Source organism: Labeo rohita, unplaced genomic scaffold, assembly GCF_022985175.1.
Source record: "Labeo rohita strain BAU-BD-2019 unplaced genomic scaffold, IGBB_LRoh.1.0 scaffold_72, whole genome shotgun sequence".
Classification (NCBI taxonomy): Eukaryota; Metazoa; Chordata; class Actinopteri; order Cypriniformes; family Cyprinidae; genus Labeo; species Labeo rohita.
The window spans coordinates 428,107-443,126 of record NW_026129656.1 but is presented as its reverse complement, the minus strand read 5'-3'; the positions used below and the strand labels follow the sequence as shown (position 1 = coordinate 443,126).

At 37.8% G+C, this 15,020-nt stretch overlaps 1 protein-coding gene across 1 annotated transcript; it reads left to right on the top strand.

Moving 5' to 3' along the window:
* Positions 1-319: 319 nt before the first annotated feature.
* Positions 320-14,384, top strand: pcdh12 (protocadherin 12). Its single transcript, XM_051104432.1, is given in 5 exon segments — positions 320-950; positions 952-3,774; positions 4,889-4,980; positions 6,289-6,422; positions 13,185-14,384. Coding segments are annotated over 5 exon segments (3,522 nt in total). The 5' UTR covers positions 320-875; the 3' UTR covers positions 13,583-14,384.
* Positions 14,385-15,020: the final 636 nt, after the last annotated feature.

Here is a 15,020-nt window from a genome sequence, read left to right as displayed (position 1 = left end):
TTCAGGGCCCCTAAGGGTCTCATCCTTAGGTTTGCTTCAACACTGATGACAGATTCCACAGACCACAACTCTTACTGTGTTTATTTAGAGCGTTTGGAAAAGGAGTAAAGTCATATGTGTGAAGAGCTAGAGGCAGCGAATGAAAGAAGTGGGATCATGTTTCGTTAAAAGCACACCGTTGATTCCAGCCTCATTTCTTCTAAATCCACTTCTTGCTACAGACGGGTGGAGTTAAGCAGCACTGTACACTCCTCCCTCACTATCTGAACTGGCTCACAGGCCATTCCCCCTTCAATGTGCCATCCCAGCCCCCTAAGTTCCTCAGTTCCTCACTTTATGCTGACTGGAGCCTTGGGCCGGGAAGCAGCAACTGTGTGTGAGTGAGTAGTGCTGTAGAATAACATTTGTTTGGCTAAGGGAGATGTTAACTTTATTTATAAATTAGTAGGGTCTGGAAATGTTCTTTAAAAGTGATTTTGTTGTCTGAATTAGGATTAGTATTTTTCATGGTTGTTTACTGTTTAATTATTGCAGTGAGGTATTATTGTGTCTGTTGATATCAGTAAATCTCAGTGTTAATATAGGGTAACACTACTGTATATTTCTAACTGTGAAACTTTGTGATGACAGTTATCATTTTATCATTTTTATGACGTTTATGTTTACTGTAAATGGTAATGGTCATTAATTTGTTATTCTAAAACAGCAGTTTTTTAGTATTTCTTTTTTTTTTTGACAATAGAGCAGGCAAATATGTATAGGTTTTGAGTATCAGTTGTGAAATGTAGATGTCTTTTGATGGTTTAGAATGCCTATTTAGGTGTTTAGCACATCTGATTCTACGTAAAAGGAAATAGGAAACCTCACACACAGTCATGCTCCAGGTTTTGCTCCTTCTGGCAGCTCTTATTGAGTGTCCACCCTGTCAGGCCCACAATGTGGGCTCTGCCCCCCCTCATTATTCAATATCATGTCTGGGAAGAACAGCCCTCAGGGACAAAGGTGGGTCGCCTCCTGGATGACCTACGTGAACGTGCGGAAACAGGATCTCTGGAAAACTTCCAGGTTGTGCCGCACGGGCACGCTCTACCAGTCACGGTTGATTCAAGGGATGGTACCGTGTCAACACTACGCAGGCTGGACCGAGAAGAGCTATGCTGGGAACAAGCATTTTGTGAACTGTCCTTCAGTGTTCTCTACAGAAAGGGTGGTGCTATGCATTTCCTGTCAGTTCGTGTGGAGGTGATGGACCAAAATGACCACAGCCCAGTGTTTCCCAACCTAGTACAGGAGGTGGAGATCTCTGAGATGGCCTCGCTGAGAATGCGCATCCCTCTGGACCGTGCTGTAGATCCAGATGCGGGACCAAATGGCCTGCAGACCTACTCCCTGTCCTCCAACGAACACTTTGCTTTGGATGTCCGTACTTCAGGAGGGACTAAGCAGGCTGAGTTAGTGGTCATCAAAGAACTGGACAGGGAGTTGCAGCCATCTTTAGAACTGGTTCTAACAGCCTGGGACAAAGGAAACCCACCAAAATCAGGCAGCACAAAAGTTATAGTCACAATTCTTGACTCCAACGACAATAGCCCTGTCTTTGAGAAGGCCCCGGCAGTCATTGAACTAGCTGAGGACACCGTTCGTGGAACGATTGTCATTAACCTCCGTGCTACAGACCCTGATCAAGGTGCTAATGGGGAAGTTGAGTACTCCCTTAGTAAACACGTCCCACCGGATGTTCAAAGACTATTCAGCATCCATCCCAAAACAGGTGCTTTGACTTTACAAGGCCCTTTAGATTTTGAAGAAAAGCATGTGTATGAGGTAGACGTCCAAGCTCGAGATCTGGGGCCCAATGCAATCCCATCTCACCACAAGCTGCAGGTCAAATTGCGAGATGTCAACGATAATGCACCCCGCATACATATAACATGGACCCCACCAGATTCCCCTGTTGCAACAATCTCTGAAGGAGCACCAAATGAAACTTTCCTTGCTCTTGTGATGGTATCTGATGCCGATTCTGGGGCAAATGGGCAGGTACAAGTGCACATTCTGAGTGGATCTGGTTCCTTCAGACTCAAACAGATCCATGGAGACAATTACATGATTGTAACCAATGACACACTGGATCGTGAAAGACAAATGGAATATAATCTTACTCTTCTCGCTCAGGACAGTGGTCAGCCTTCTCTATCTTGTATCAAGCATCTGACCGTCCATGTTTTGGATGAAAATGATAACGCGCCAATGTTTACCAAAGGCGTCTACCGGAGTGTCCTCAAAGAGAACAATACACCTGGTTTTCAATTCTTGAATGTGGAGGCACGTGATGTTGACCTAGACCTCAGTGGAAGGGTATCTTTCTCCATTAGAGAATCAAATGAACTGGGGACACCAACAGCATTTTTCTCGGTCCACCCCAGCAGTGGGGCTGTTACTGTCCAACAATCACTGGATTATGAGGAGTCCCACTCCTACTCTTTTATTGTGGAAGCTGTAGATCAAGGATACCCACCAATGACTAGTAGTGCAACAGTGCTGGTTGAGATACAGGATGTTAATGACAATTATCCTGTAATCCATGAGCCACTACCCAAGAACGGAGTTGCATTGCTAAGTGTCCCAGTGAATGTGGACAAAGGGGAGATTGTGACTCCACTTGGAGATAAAGCTCTGGAGGATAACAACTATAAACCAAGAAATGACTCTTCCTTCAACAATCCTGAAGGTTTTCTGGCCACCACCATTCGGGCCAGTGATGGAGATTCTGGTCTCAATGGAAGACTCAGTTTTAGAATAACAGATGGCAAGCCTTCCAACTTATTTTTTCTGGACAAAACTACTGGGCAGCTTTATGTTAACACAACCAATGGCACTGAATTGATCGGCAGAACTTTTAAACTGGGCATTGCAGTATCCGACATGGGAACACCTATGCTAACCACGAGAATTACTTTGGAAGTGACATTCATCAACTTTCGTGACCACCTAAAGAACTTGTCTAATGACAACCAGGCCCAGTACAGTTTTACAATGCTCTTGGCCATCTGCCTTGGATCAACCTGCCTGGTGTTATTTCTAGCCATTGCTTTGGCCAAGACATTCTGTCATCCTGACAAACGGGACAACCGTGCTTATAACTGTAGACAAGCTGAGTCAACCTACACCCGTCACCCACGACGGCCTCAGAAGCACATTCGCAAGACTGACATCCAGTTGGTACCAGTGCTTCGGGGTCGTAAAGAAGCGCCACAAGAAGATGAAGCTGAGGCATTGTCATGTACATCACCTTTAGTGGAAAAACCACATCCGCAGGGCCAATTTACCCTCACACCAACCCTTGCTCGCATGGCTCAAAATCAAGCTCATGCAGAAATGGATGGGAACACACCATTAACTCAAAGCAAGATACTCAGAAAGCCTGGGAGCATCGAGTGGAATGGAACACTTCCTTATAACCCAGGAACACCATATCGAACTCTGCAAAAGCCCAGAAATTCTTCCTCCTCGTCTTTCGCAAACTCACAGACCAGCACACTCAGACGAAACAAAAATGAGGAGGTCAAGCAAACTACCATGGAGCCCTTAGAAACTATGTCTTCAGTTCCCAGTAATCAAGCCACATTACGGAGACCAAAGACCACAGAAAGAAGAGGAAAGATGGATGAGTCAGACCACAGGCAGATCCTGAGGAACCTTGTTCGACTCTCTATGGCGGCCTTTGCAGAGAACGGATCTATTGAACTGTCCTCTGCCTCACCTGAAGTGCAAGTAAGAGACGTTTTGTTTTTAATACAATCTTAACATTTCAGATATGAAAATATATTAGATTTCAAGGTATCCCAGTTCATATAGCTCAAGTGCATTATAGTTTCCCACTTTGCAGTTGCACTGCAGGACTGGCCCATATCTATAGCAGCCTAAGGGGACAGCTGACAGATGATGAAGACAGTGAAGTGTATTCAGAAACACATCAGTGTCACACAGTAACTTAAACCTTTAATATGCCTCAGGAGAAAACGCTGCCGTTCCTCAGCGTTATCACGTTACAGAGTCATACTGAATGTGGGAAGAAAAAACAGATTCATTCCCTGGTTGTCCTATGAGGGGGGAAGGTACTTAAACCAAACACAGATATTTCTGCACAGTAAAATTATACTTCTTAGACATGTATGGGCTGGTGGCAGTCAGCAACAAATTGCTGGTACTGATCTGATTCTCTATAAATAGCAATAAAAGTGAGAATAACAGCTTTTCACCAGCTTGTATTTCAAAGACCAAAAGTGCTGCGCTGGTCAAACTGTGTATCCTCTGGATCTGGGTCCACCCAGATGCTTACCTCTACCAAAACGATTAGCAGAACAAAAGGTCCTGGCATGGCTTTGAGCCCTCACGTGAATACTGCGGCCAGTCAGGAAGAGCGTGGATCCTGACCCCCACCCTCTTCGCTTTTCCTACTCTCCAGTCCACCCTCCCTTACTCACTTGGCCCAGTTGGCAAATTAGACCTATGGCGACTGCGGAGGAAAGGGGCCGAAATGTCACCGGTGCCTGTCCTCGCAGCCAAGGCTGGGTTTCTTATGTGCATCCTGGAAGGAAATAGCCTCTAAAAGAATAGACCCTGTGTAGAAGCAGCTTCCTGTCTCCCCCTCACTAGTTCTACAGCTCTAACCACAATCCATTTTCTTATCCCAGAATGCTCTTCTGTGCTGCAGCTTATTCTGTAACAGATTATATCATGAATTATGAAATTATGATATTTTAGAAGACCAAACGGCCTCCTATAATTTCTATCGTTTTGCAACATGGTTAATTGTGTATTCAAAGTTATGTCACAAGCTCACCTATATAAAAAATATTAACTCTGTGTCATTTTAATTCTACAGCAGGTGTCTCAGCTCCTGTCTCTGTTGCATCAGGGGCAACTCCAGCCTCGACCAAATTTTCGTGGCAACAAATATTCCCACAGGACTGGCCGGTAAACCTTTCTGTCCTCCTTTTGTCTTTGACTTTTTAGTTTTATACTCATTCCTATACTAACATACAGAACACAAAACAATACCACAATAACCTCACAATCACAATAACAATCTTAGAAGTTGGTCTCATTATTATTCTGATTTTATCAGGTAGATTTCTGGTAAAAAAGGAAGTATACGTCAGTGTGTACAAAAGGAGGCGTCTCATAGCTGAGATCAACTGCGATCATCTGTCTTACTCATTTTACACGTAGATTGGTATCAGGCAGAATGCAGTACTGTTTCTATAAATTTAACTTATGTTCATTTAGAATCAAAAACAGAAAGCATAGACTGTGACTCATCTGTTCAAGACAGGGCTTGTTTAAACCAAAGACAACGCAGTCATACTTCCTTCAGTTGTGTGTTGTATTGTTTTAGTTTTAGTGTTGAGATCAGTTTAGCTCACAGTAAAATCCCAGTTTTGAGAACATTGTTAAACTGATATTAAGGATAATCACATAGGTATTTCCTCTGATATTATCTTACAAAAAGGTATTGTGCCAGCACTGTGGTACAGTGATGATGCCAATACCTTGGTACTTCAATATAGCATGGTACCATATGCATGTATTTGAATGCTACTACAATGAATGCCACAGTATTCCATCATAGTTGTGTCTGAATCATAATATCGTTATACCATTAAAAAAAATAGCATAGTACTTTTCTTCAAGGGCAGTTAACATGTTTAAAAAATTAATAATTTTAATTAAACAAGTTCTATTTAATACAGTTTGTAAATCCTGCATAGCAAAAAAAAATTTGCTCAATGTACAATTCATTTGTCAATCCTTCCTCATTTCACATGCATGTCCTGATTTTGCTGAGTTAGATGTGTTCCTGGGTCAACATATTTTGTTGACCCTGGAACAACATTTTAATCCAAAAGTTTATTCTTGACCACATCCCTACACCTAAACCTAACATTACCCATGAGTAATCCCCAGAATCAGAGGAAATGATAGATGAATGACACTGATGTACAAGCACCAAACACTGATTGTAAGCCTAAACTTCACAAAAACTATAAACTGTTTTTTTCAAATCTGATTGGTTAATCACAATGTTGTTCCAACAAAGATGTTGATCCAGGAACATGTCGTACTCGGTAAAATCAGGTTCTGCTATTTGGCACATATGCTTCAGTTTGGTTGCATTTTATTGCATTACTTAAATTTTAACTCATCAATCATTCATAGCTCTGTGATACTGGCACATGCTCTGAAACGTTCTCACTGCTTAACTATTTTCATTGTGTATTGTAGGTCAGGGGCTCAGGATGCTGATTGGCTGAGCACCAAAGACAGTGGTCATGGTGAGAGTGAAATGGGCGATATGGACTGGGACTCACCTGTGGATCGCTTATATGAAGAAGGCCTCAACAATCTGCTGACTTCTGGTAAATTTCCATTCTTTTAAAAACAATTATTGTTTTATTATTTTGATTTGAGTCCACCTTTTATGTTCAATTAAAGGGATAGTGCACCCAAAAATGAAAGTTCTGCTATAGTTTACTCAATCTCATGTCAATCCAAACCCAGATTTTTGTTCATCTTTGAAACACAAGGGGAGATATTTTTTAAATTCTCTCATAATTTTTGTCCATCCTTTGAAAGTCCATTCAAGAAAAACTTTCTAAAGACACTTTATTAATCACTTTATATCATAGACAAATTAGATGTAGACTTTTATTCATGTATAATATTGATATATAAATATGTCATCTCAAGCAAGCAAGCTTAGCTTCTGTTTACCATATTTGATGTGCTCTGCGTTTGTGCATCGATCACTGTTTATGTATGAATAAAAGTCTAATTTAAATTAAATACGGGTGAATCAATGATTTTATTTTTTGGTGAACTATCAATTTAAGTCGTGCCACACAAGCATAATTTCTGTTGTGATGAATATCAAGTATGCAACTAGCTGAGTGACACAAACAGTGCAAAGTCTCACAGCTGTTGGACTAAATATCAATCCTCTTTGTAATGTTGCAAAATTGGAATCTAAATGCAATTGAAAGACCAGAACTAACTGTGTGTGTGTAATCTAGGTTAAGACTGTGTAATCTAGGTGAAGTGATGTGAAAGGGTTTCGTGATTCCGAGTACAGCACAGGATTTACTATTTTTGTAGGTGATTTCCAGATATCTTACATTTATCCTGTTTTCAACTTTTTTTCCACATACAGCCTAGCAAGTCAACAAATAAGACAGATAATTAATTTTACAAATACTGAAATCTTACTCTGGAAGCATTAATGTTTACAGTCTGTTGATCCGGACGTACTAATATGCATTTAGATTTTCGCTGCTGTGTTTCCTTTGTCTATGTATAGAGTAAATGTTTGTCTGCAGTTCCTTCCATCTATTGTTCTGAGATTTAGCATGCTGTAAATTGAGAGGGACCTTTTTTGTTCTCTTGAATGAAAGGTCTTGCTTGTTTTCTGTTTTATCTCTCTGATGTCTGAGCAGTTTTAGCTTGATCTTTATGTCCGTGTTGATTTCCACCAAAGTTACAAGTGAATCGTCTTACATGCAGCTGTCTCTGAGATACTCCACTCTTGTTCCAAGTTAAAGAATCAATTTTAAGTTAAAGCTCCTGCGCACTTTGTATGTAGATCCCTATTTGTGCCTATGTAGAATATTTCATTTAAAAGGTTCCATTACACTTAGGAACTACAAGGGATACTAACCTTAATTTTTTTAGTTTTGATACTGTTACTGACAGTGCTGAAAAGTAACTGATTAAATGTAATCTGAATTATGTAATCAGATTACAAAAATGTGGTACTTGTAATTAGATTCAGTTACTTACAATCCAATTTTTTATGGATTACATGATTACAGATTATTCACACAATGGCAGTAAATTATTCATATTTCTCCCAAATTCTTTTTTCCTTTTTGAAATTTTGAATTTCTTCTGTGTGTCATATTGTTTAGTTTTGAACATTCACATAATAGAATGGCCATGTAAATGCTATTCAAATTAATTTGTGATACACAAGATTTAAAGCTAGTATTTCAATCATTTAATGAATTTTTTTATTCTTTTCACAGTTTTCTGATGTTGGTTAATTGTCAAATTGGCATGCAGGCGAACAATATATTTCAAATGTAAAAATTTAAGTCATAAGTAATCTAAATGTAATCCAAAAGTTACAATTACATCAAAATTACATTACTGACTACGATTTTTATCATGTAATTCATAATCAGTAACAGACTACAATTTGTAAGTAATCTACCCAGCACTGGATAATGATTATTAAATGTCTAAATTAGGGTTGGAAAAAGATTAATCGCGATGGAGTTGGAGTTTGCCTAATATATGTGTGTGTACTGTATGTAATTATTGTGCATATATAAATACACACAAATTAATGTATATATTTCAAAGAAATATGTTATTTATGTACAAAATATTTTTTTATATATAATGTAAATTCTATAAAAAAGGGAAATAAGTAAGAAATAAGTATTTCTTTAATATATACATGAATGTATTTGTATTTATATATACACAATAATTATATACAGTACACACATATATATATTAGGCAAACTCAAACTTTTTATTTTGTATGCGATTAATTGCGATTAATCGTTTGCCAGCCCTAAATATGTCTAAATATGTTTTTTTGGTTTGTTTTGGGGTTTTTTCTCACTGTTTAATATTGAGGTGCTTTGTGTGTGTTTGACTTTGCTTAGCTACACACATGCTTCTTAGTCATGTGACATGGTTATTTTCACATAAAAGTACTGAAAACCATCTTTTGTATTAATATAATTTTAATGTCAGTAATTTTTTAAAGGAATCTAAACCAAATATGTAGCTTGTGAATACTGCTATATCAGTACTGCAGTATATGCGCCTAATTCTACCTTATAAGTCAGGAAGGCAGCTCACTAGGTCTTGGAACAGAGCGTATGGTTTTGCGGTTTGGTTGACTCAGTATTGCCCCGAAATTCATCTGGTTATGGTGTTAGTCATGCTACTGAAGACAGAGGTTTTGTGTTTACTATCAGGGGTTTTATTTCTAAAGCACGCAGGTACATATTCCCTCTCTTCCTACTGAGTCATCTCCATTTTTCCACTTACTCACACCATCACGCCTCTTTTAGCAGATTCAAAGGTTGATCCTTAAGTCACACAGCTCGCACACACCTGCTCACATGTCCTTGGGCTCTTCACGTCATGCCATAACTCTTATTGTTAACACTTCAACACAATGCAGAAGATGTGTATGTGTTATGCATACCCTAAAGACAGAGAAGGTGAGAGTGTGTGAAGTGTGTTTGCGTGTGTGTGTGTGTGCAAGTAGAAGTCATTGTTCGATCTCTGCATTCTTCCTTTGAAGGCCACACTGCCCTCAGGCTGCTGTTTCTCTACCACATTCTTCTCACACTGTTTTTTAAGGGCCGGAGATGACAAATGTGCACTTTGTTGTATCATGTGTGACTTAAATGAATAACAATGGTTTACATTCTTTACATTAGTTGCTGCTTGATTAATAATGCCGCTTGCATCACTGTGACTATTGATTGTGTTCATGCTTAGATTTATTAATTAATAATTAGTTATCAATCTTGGACCTTAATTTCACAGATAAAAGAGATTAATTTATTGTCTATGGAGTACCCTGCTAAAAAAAAAAAAAAAAAAAAAAACAACAACAAAAAAAAAAAAAACAACTAAAACCAGCCTGGTTTAAGCTGGAAGTAGCTGGTCTCCCAACCTGACTAGGCTGGTTTTAGCTGGTTGTTCCAGCTGGTCTCCCAGCCTTACCAGCTTAGGAAGTGGCCAAAAACCAGCCCGCTGACCAGCTATAACCCGCTAAAACCGGTCATCCAGCTTAGGCTGATTTTAGCTGTTTTTTTCAGCAGGGTAGGGATGTATGAAGCAGCACTGCTCAAACTAAAGTCACTTTTAAACCAGAATTGTGAAAACAGAATTTTTCACCCTCATGCAAAATTCCTGATTGCATGGATTCCTAAAAGTGTGGTCACATATACCATTTTTTGGCAAATTTTGAATGTATGTAATGGGTAATTTTGGGTCAGGGCCAAGTATTTCCCAATGCAAAAGTCACAAGAGATTTGCCATATTAACCAACAAAAACCTGCTTGGTTTGAAAGATCGTTGAACCAAACTGAAGCAGTGATGCCTTTTTTGTTTTTCTTGGTGTGAAGACCATTTTAATAATTTGCAGAACTGTTTCTACTTTAACGCTTTAACTGTCACTGTCCCCTCTGTGGGACGCCTAAGTTTACTTCACCATATTACAAATAAATCCTAATCTAATCATGACAAACTATACATAGTTAGAAAGGTCTAAGACTCCTAAATAGATATTTTACCATATTTTTGTGTTACAATTTATGTAGGAAAAGTAATAGATTAATATATGTCAAGAATGCAACTTAAAAAAATCAACATCATAACATGAGTACTGAGCTTTGTCACAAAAGACTTTCTTCATGTCCTTTTTCCCTATCATGCTTTAGATATCATAAGAAATTATATATCAATTCAAAACTTAAAATCTCAAAATTCATCCTTTGAAAGGCATTTTAAAATCAGACATTGCATTACCACGGAAAATGTACATCAAAATCATATTACAAATTGTTTTCATTCATGAATTATACAAATTTAAGTCTGGATAGTGCATTTTTATGTCTGTTTTGAAAAAAAGGAGTGACAGTTAAAGGGTTAAAGAACCGTTTGTGCAATGGAAAGTTTCCATGGATGTTAAAGGTTCGTCAGAGAAACACAGGTGCCTTTATTTTTAAGAGCTGAACAAAAAGGTTGTTTCAAACACAGATAATATGTAAAAAGAGTCAAGCTTGTGACTAAAGTCACTTTCAAACCAATATTGTGAAACAGTATAGGGAAATTTTTCACCTTCATGCAAATTCCTGATCGCGTGGTTTCTACAGGTTTTCCTTTTTTTTGGCAAATTTTGAATGTATGTAATGGGTAATTTTGTGTCAGGGCCAAGGTTTTTTCCAGTGCAAAAATTGGGAAAAAATTGCAGTGTTAACCAAGCTGCTTGGTTTGAAAAATCGTTGAACCAAACATGCTATAAGCCTCTCGAACACCTTAGCAAGTGCAAACGAGTGAGTTATAGTATAGTTTTCTGAGTTTGAACCGATCTGATGGACTGTTTGCTTGTTTGAGAAAGTGTGGCATACGTACCAGCAGTAATACTGGCTAAATGTAAGTGAATGTTACACACGTCACTGTAAAGTGTGTAAGTCTGCCGGTGGTTGTTTGGATGTGGTTGGATTCTTTATGGCATTTTTACCATGTCTGTGGGTAAATGGGTTTAACTGCTTTAGAGGAATTACCGATGCCACCATTTCCTCCATCATTAATTATGAGACGCAGTAAGAAAGAGATTTAAGGAATAAAAGTAAGAAAGCTACAGCAAGAATGTGTGATGGGACGTATAATTATTAATGAATAATAATGTGAAGGGGTGAATTTAGAGATTTGAACGTGGAGAGAGGAAGTCATGAAAAAGAGATTTGGAGGTTCTGACTCAACTCTCTGATGTGGCTGTGTGGGTTCATTTGATCAGCGCTCGCTGGATTTCAGATCTTTACTCACACACACTGTCCAAAAGCTCCTGTGCAAACTTAGCCCTTTTGTTTCTCCTCCTTCTTTAATTAAGACCCTGGCGTCTCTGATCCACAGACCAGAAAAAACACTCAAAAAGCTATAAAGCTGTCTCTGATTCATGGAGGTTGTCCGCATGCCTCACTATGTTTGAGGAATCATGTGTGGCTGTTTCAGAGCTCCAGGTTCTCTCTGTGTTTTGTATTATCCACCATCACACTGTGGCGTCTCCTAGCTTATTCAAAAACAAATGTTTTTGCTATAACCACTCTAGCCACTGAGCTTGTGTTATGTGAAGCTGAGTGAAGTTGCTTGCAGTGATGCATTATGACCAAAAATGCAAGACAATGTAAAAACAAAAATAAAATGCAACTAATCATATAAAATTGTGCCTTTTGGATCAGTGCATGCATAATTATTAGGCAAGTTGATATTCTGATCATATCTGATAAATTTTTCCAGGCACATTTTACCAATTCCAAACCACATAAATTTTAATAAGTGCTATTAATTTTGTATTTAATCATTTATAAGTGATATAAAATTGCACATGAAGTTTGGAAGTGAAAAACTTCCTATATGCAGATGTGCATAATTACTAAGCAGGGTTTCTATTAAGACTGATATGGTTTGGAATTGGTAAAATGTGCTTTGAAAAAAAAATGATCAGAATATCAAATTGCCTAATAATTATGCATGCTCTGTGTATATGTGCATGTTTGCACTGTGTGTGCTGATGATTAGACAAGACTCTAGCTCTTCTTCTATGCTTAATCCAATCACCAGCCTAAACTTAAATGTTCAGAAACTGTGTTTTACAGTGATGCCAAAAAGGAACCATTTTTGTGAAGAAGTGAACACTTTTAGTGAACACTTTTTCTTGGTTTGAAGATCATTTTCATAATTTGCAGGACCGTTTTATACTTTAAATAACAGTTTGTGCAATGGAAAGGTTCTATGGATGTTAAAGGTGTGTTACAGAAACACAGGTGCCTTTATTTTTAAAAGCTAAACAAAAAGGCTGCTTCAAACACAAACAGATACTATGTATAAAAGAGTCGTTATAACAGAATTTAACCTTATTCACTTAACCAAGTATTTCTGGAATTTTTCTGGCTTAATGGAGGTAATTTCCTTGTTTACTGTTCACTTCCTTTGCCCTAAAAAACAGTGGCTAAGGGTGTCATTTTAAGACAAGCTTTGTCGTACTGGCCAACACTCATCTGTGTTACATCTCAGCAGATGTCCGTGAAATGTCAGGTGAAGGAAATGCCTGTTTACTGAATTAAAGATAAATGCACATCTCGTCTTGGTATTTCCTGTCATCCTGTTTTTTTATCTACAGTACTCAAGTAAACAAATTCAGACAGACTTTGTAGCTTTTTTTCCAGATGTTTTGTAAATATTTTAGTATATATATTATACTTTATAAAATATAATAATCTTATAATCTATTTTTACTACTTTTGCAAATGTACTCAAATATGAGTGTGATATAAATGTACCTGACATATTTCATTCCTCTTTTTGTGTAGATGATGTGTTCTCAGACATTCCCGATCCAGCATGGATGGCTCGTCTTTCTCTTCCTCTGACAACCGACTACCACGAAAACCTGTTTATCCCAGATGGGCCACCCTCCCCTGACAATCACTGTCCCATGGCTGGTCCTGATGAGTCCACTTCTTTCTCTACCTTTGGTAAAACCCCAGAGAAGGCCCCGCTGGATGGCAGAGCTCTGATTTCGGAAGTGAGCTCCCTGTTTGAGATGCTTTTGACACAGAAAGCCGATGCCCAGTCACGTCCACCTGCTGACGTGCTCTACAGACTTTCAGCAGCTTATAGACGCTCGCTCGGCTTAGACACTGCAAACGGAGGTGCTGCTCACACACGTCAACAAGGGCAAACTTCCTATGCCAACCCTATGCCATAAAAGCAAAGATTGTTTTATTTCTGTTGATTTTGGGTCCCATTCCAGCCTCAGGAACACTAGAATAACCCTTAAAACCCCAAATAAACAGCCTAAACATATTATAACATCATCTTTTTTCAATCAGGTTTGTCTGGAACAGGCTATGGCCATAATAACAATAACTTTTTATAATTTTTTCTTAAAATAAAAAAGACAAAACTTCATATTGGCGGTGCATTATAAGACTGACAATAAGTCTGATTTGTTCTTGATATATCCTTTTGAAAGACGGTAAATAATTGAACTCTGTGAACTGGTGCAGTTCATGCAGTGCATATTAGGAGAAATGGGTCTTTCTCCTCTTTAGGAAGTAGTTGTTTATAGTAGCTGCAAAATAACTTCCAAACAAGTCTCTTCTCTGAGAGGAAACTGAGTAAACCCTCAGCCACAGTCATTTACAACCTGCAGGATTTTCTCTGCCACGGCGCCCACTGCTGGCTATTTCGGTTATTTTCTCCTAACGTTTGTATAGTTTTTGTATAGTTACAGGGCATGTAATAGGCATAGAATTTAGAAATAAGCCTAACACTGTATATGCAAGACTTGGTAATCGTAGGTAAGGACTACAAAGCACTGATGACAAAATTCAGTTATGCTCTGAATGTAACTTTTGTTTTTCTTTTTTTTTTTTTTGAACGCTGTAAGTTATTGATATCAAACAAAGATGTATATATTTTTTTCAATGTCATTTCGTATTTGTGTAGTGCTGTTTTTGTATTCAGAATTGACATCATTTTCATTTTGTAAACTAAATAAGTGAAATAAAAAATTCAATAACTTATTGTGCTATATTTTGTAGGTTGCAATAAAAATGCGTTTAACCCCAAATCTCCATGCATTTAAAAAAAAAAAAAAAATACAAATAAAAAATACAAATATCAATAAGAATAAGAATATATAATAGCACTATCAAGCAGTTGGTCTGATGATCAGCATGGTTATGATTGTCTGAGAATATTACAGCATGATTGTAAGATGTTTCTCAACACTGTAAAGCCTGACATATGAAATCATTTTCAGAATAACTAAATGGTTAAAATGGAACAACTTACTGAAACTAGTATGACATATGAATAGTATTATATTGAACTCATACTCAAGGAGGATAAAACAAATTTAATCAGAGACCCAAACTGTGGGAGGGAGGGTGAAAGAAAGCAAGAAAGAAAGCAAGCAAGAAAAAAGAAAGAAAAAGAAAGAAAGAAAGAAAAAAATGTATTGCAATTTTTATTTTTAATATATTTTTGATTATAATTTTAATCGTCTAAGACATTTTAATGCTCAGATTTATGATCAGTTTTTATTATGGGGTAAAAAAAACAATGCAATGCAATACAATGATGATTGAGAGACGAATAAATAAACATTCCTCAAAATCCTAATGTATCATTTGATACAA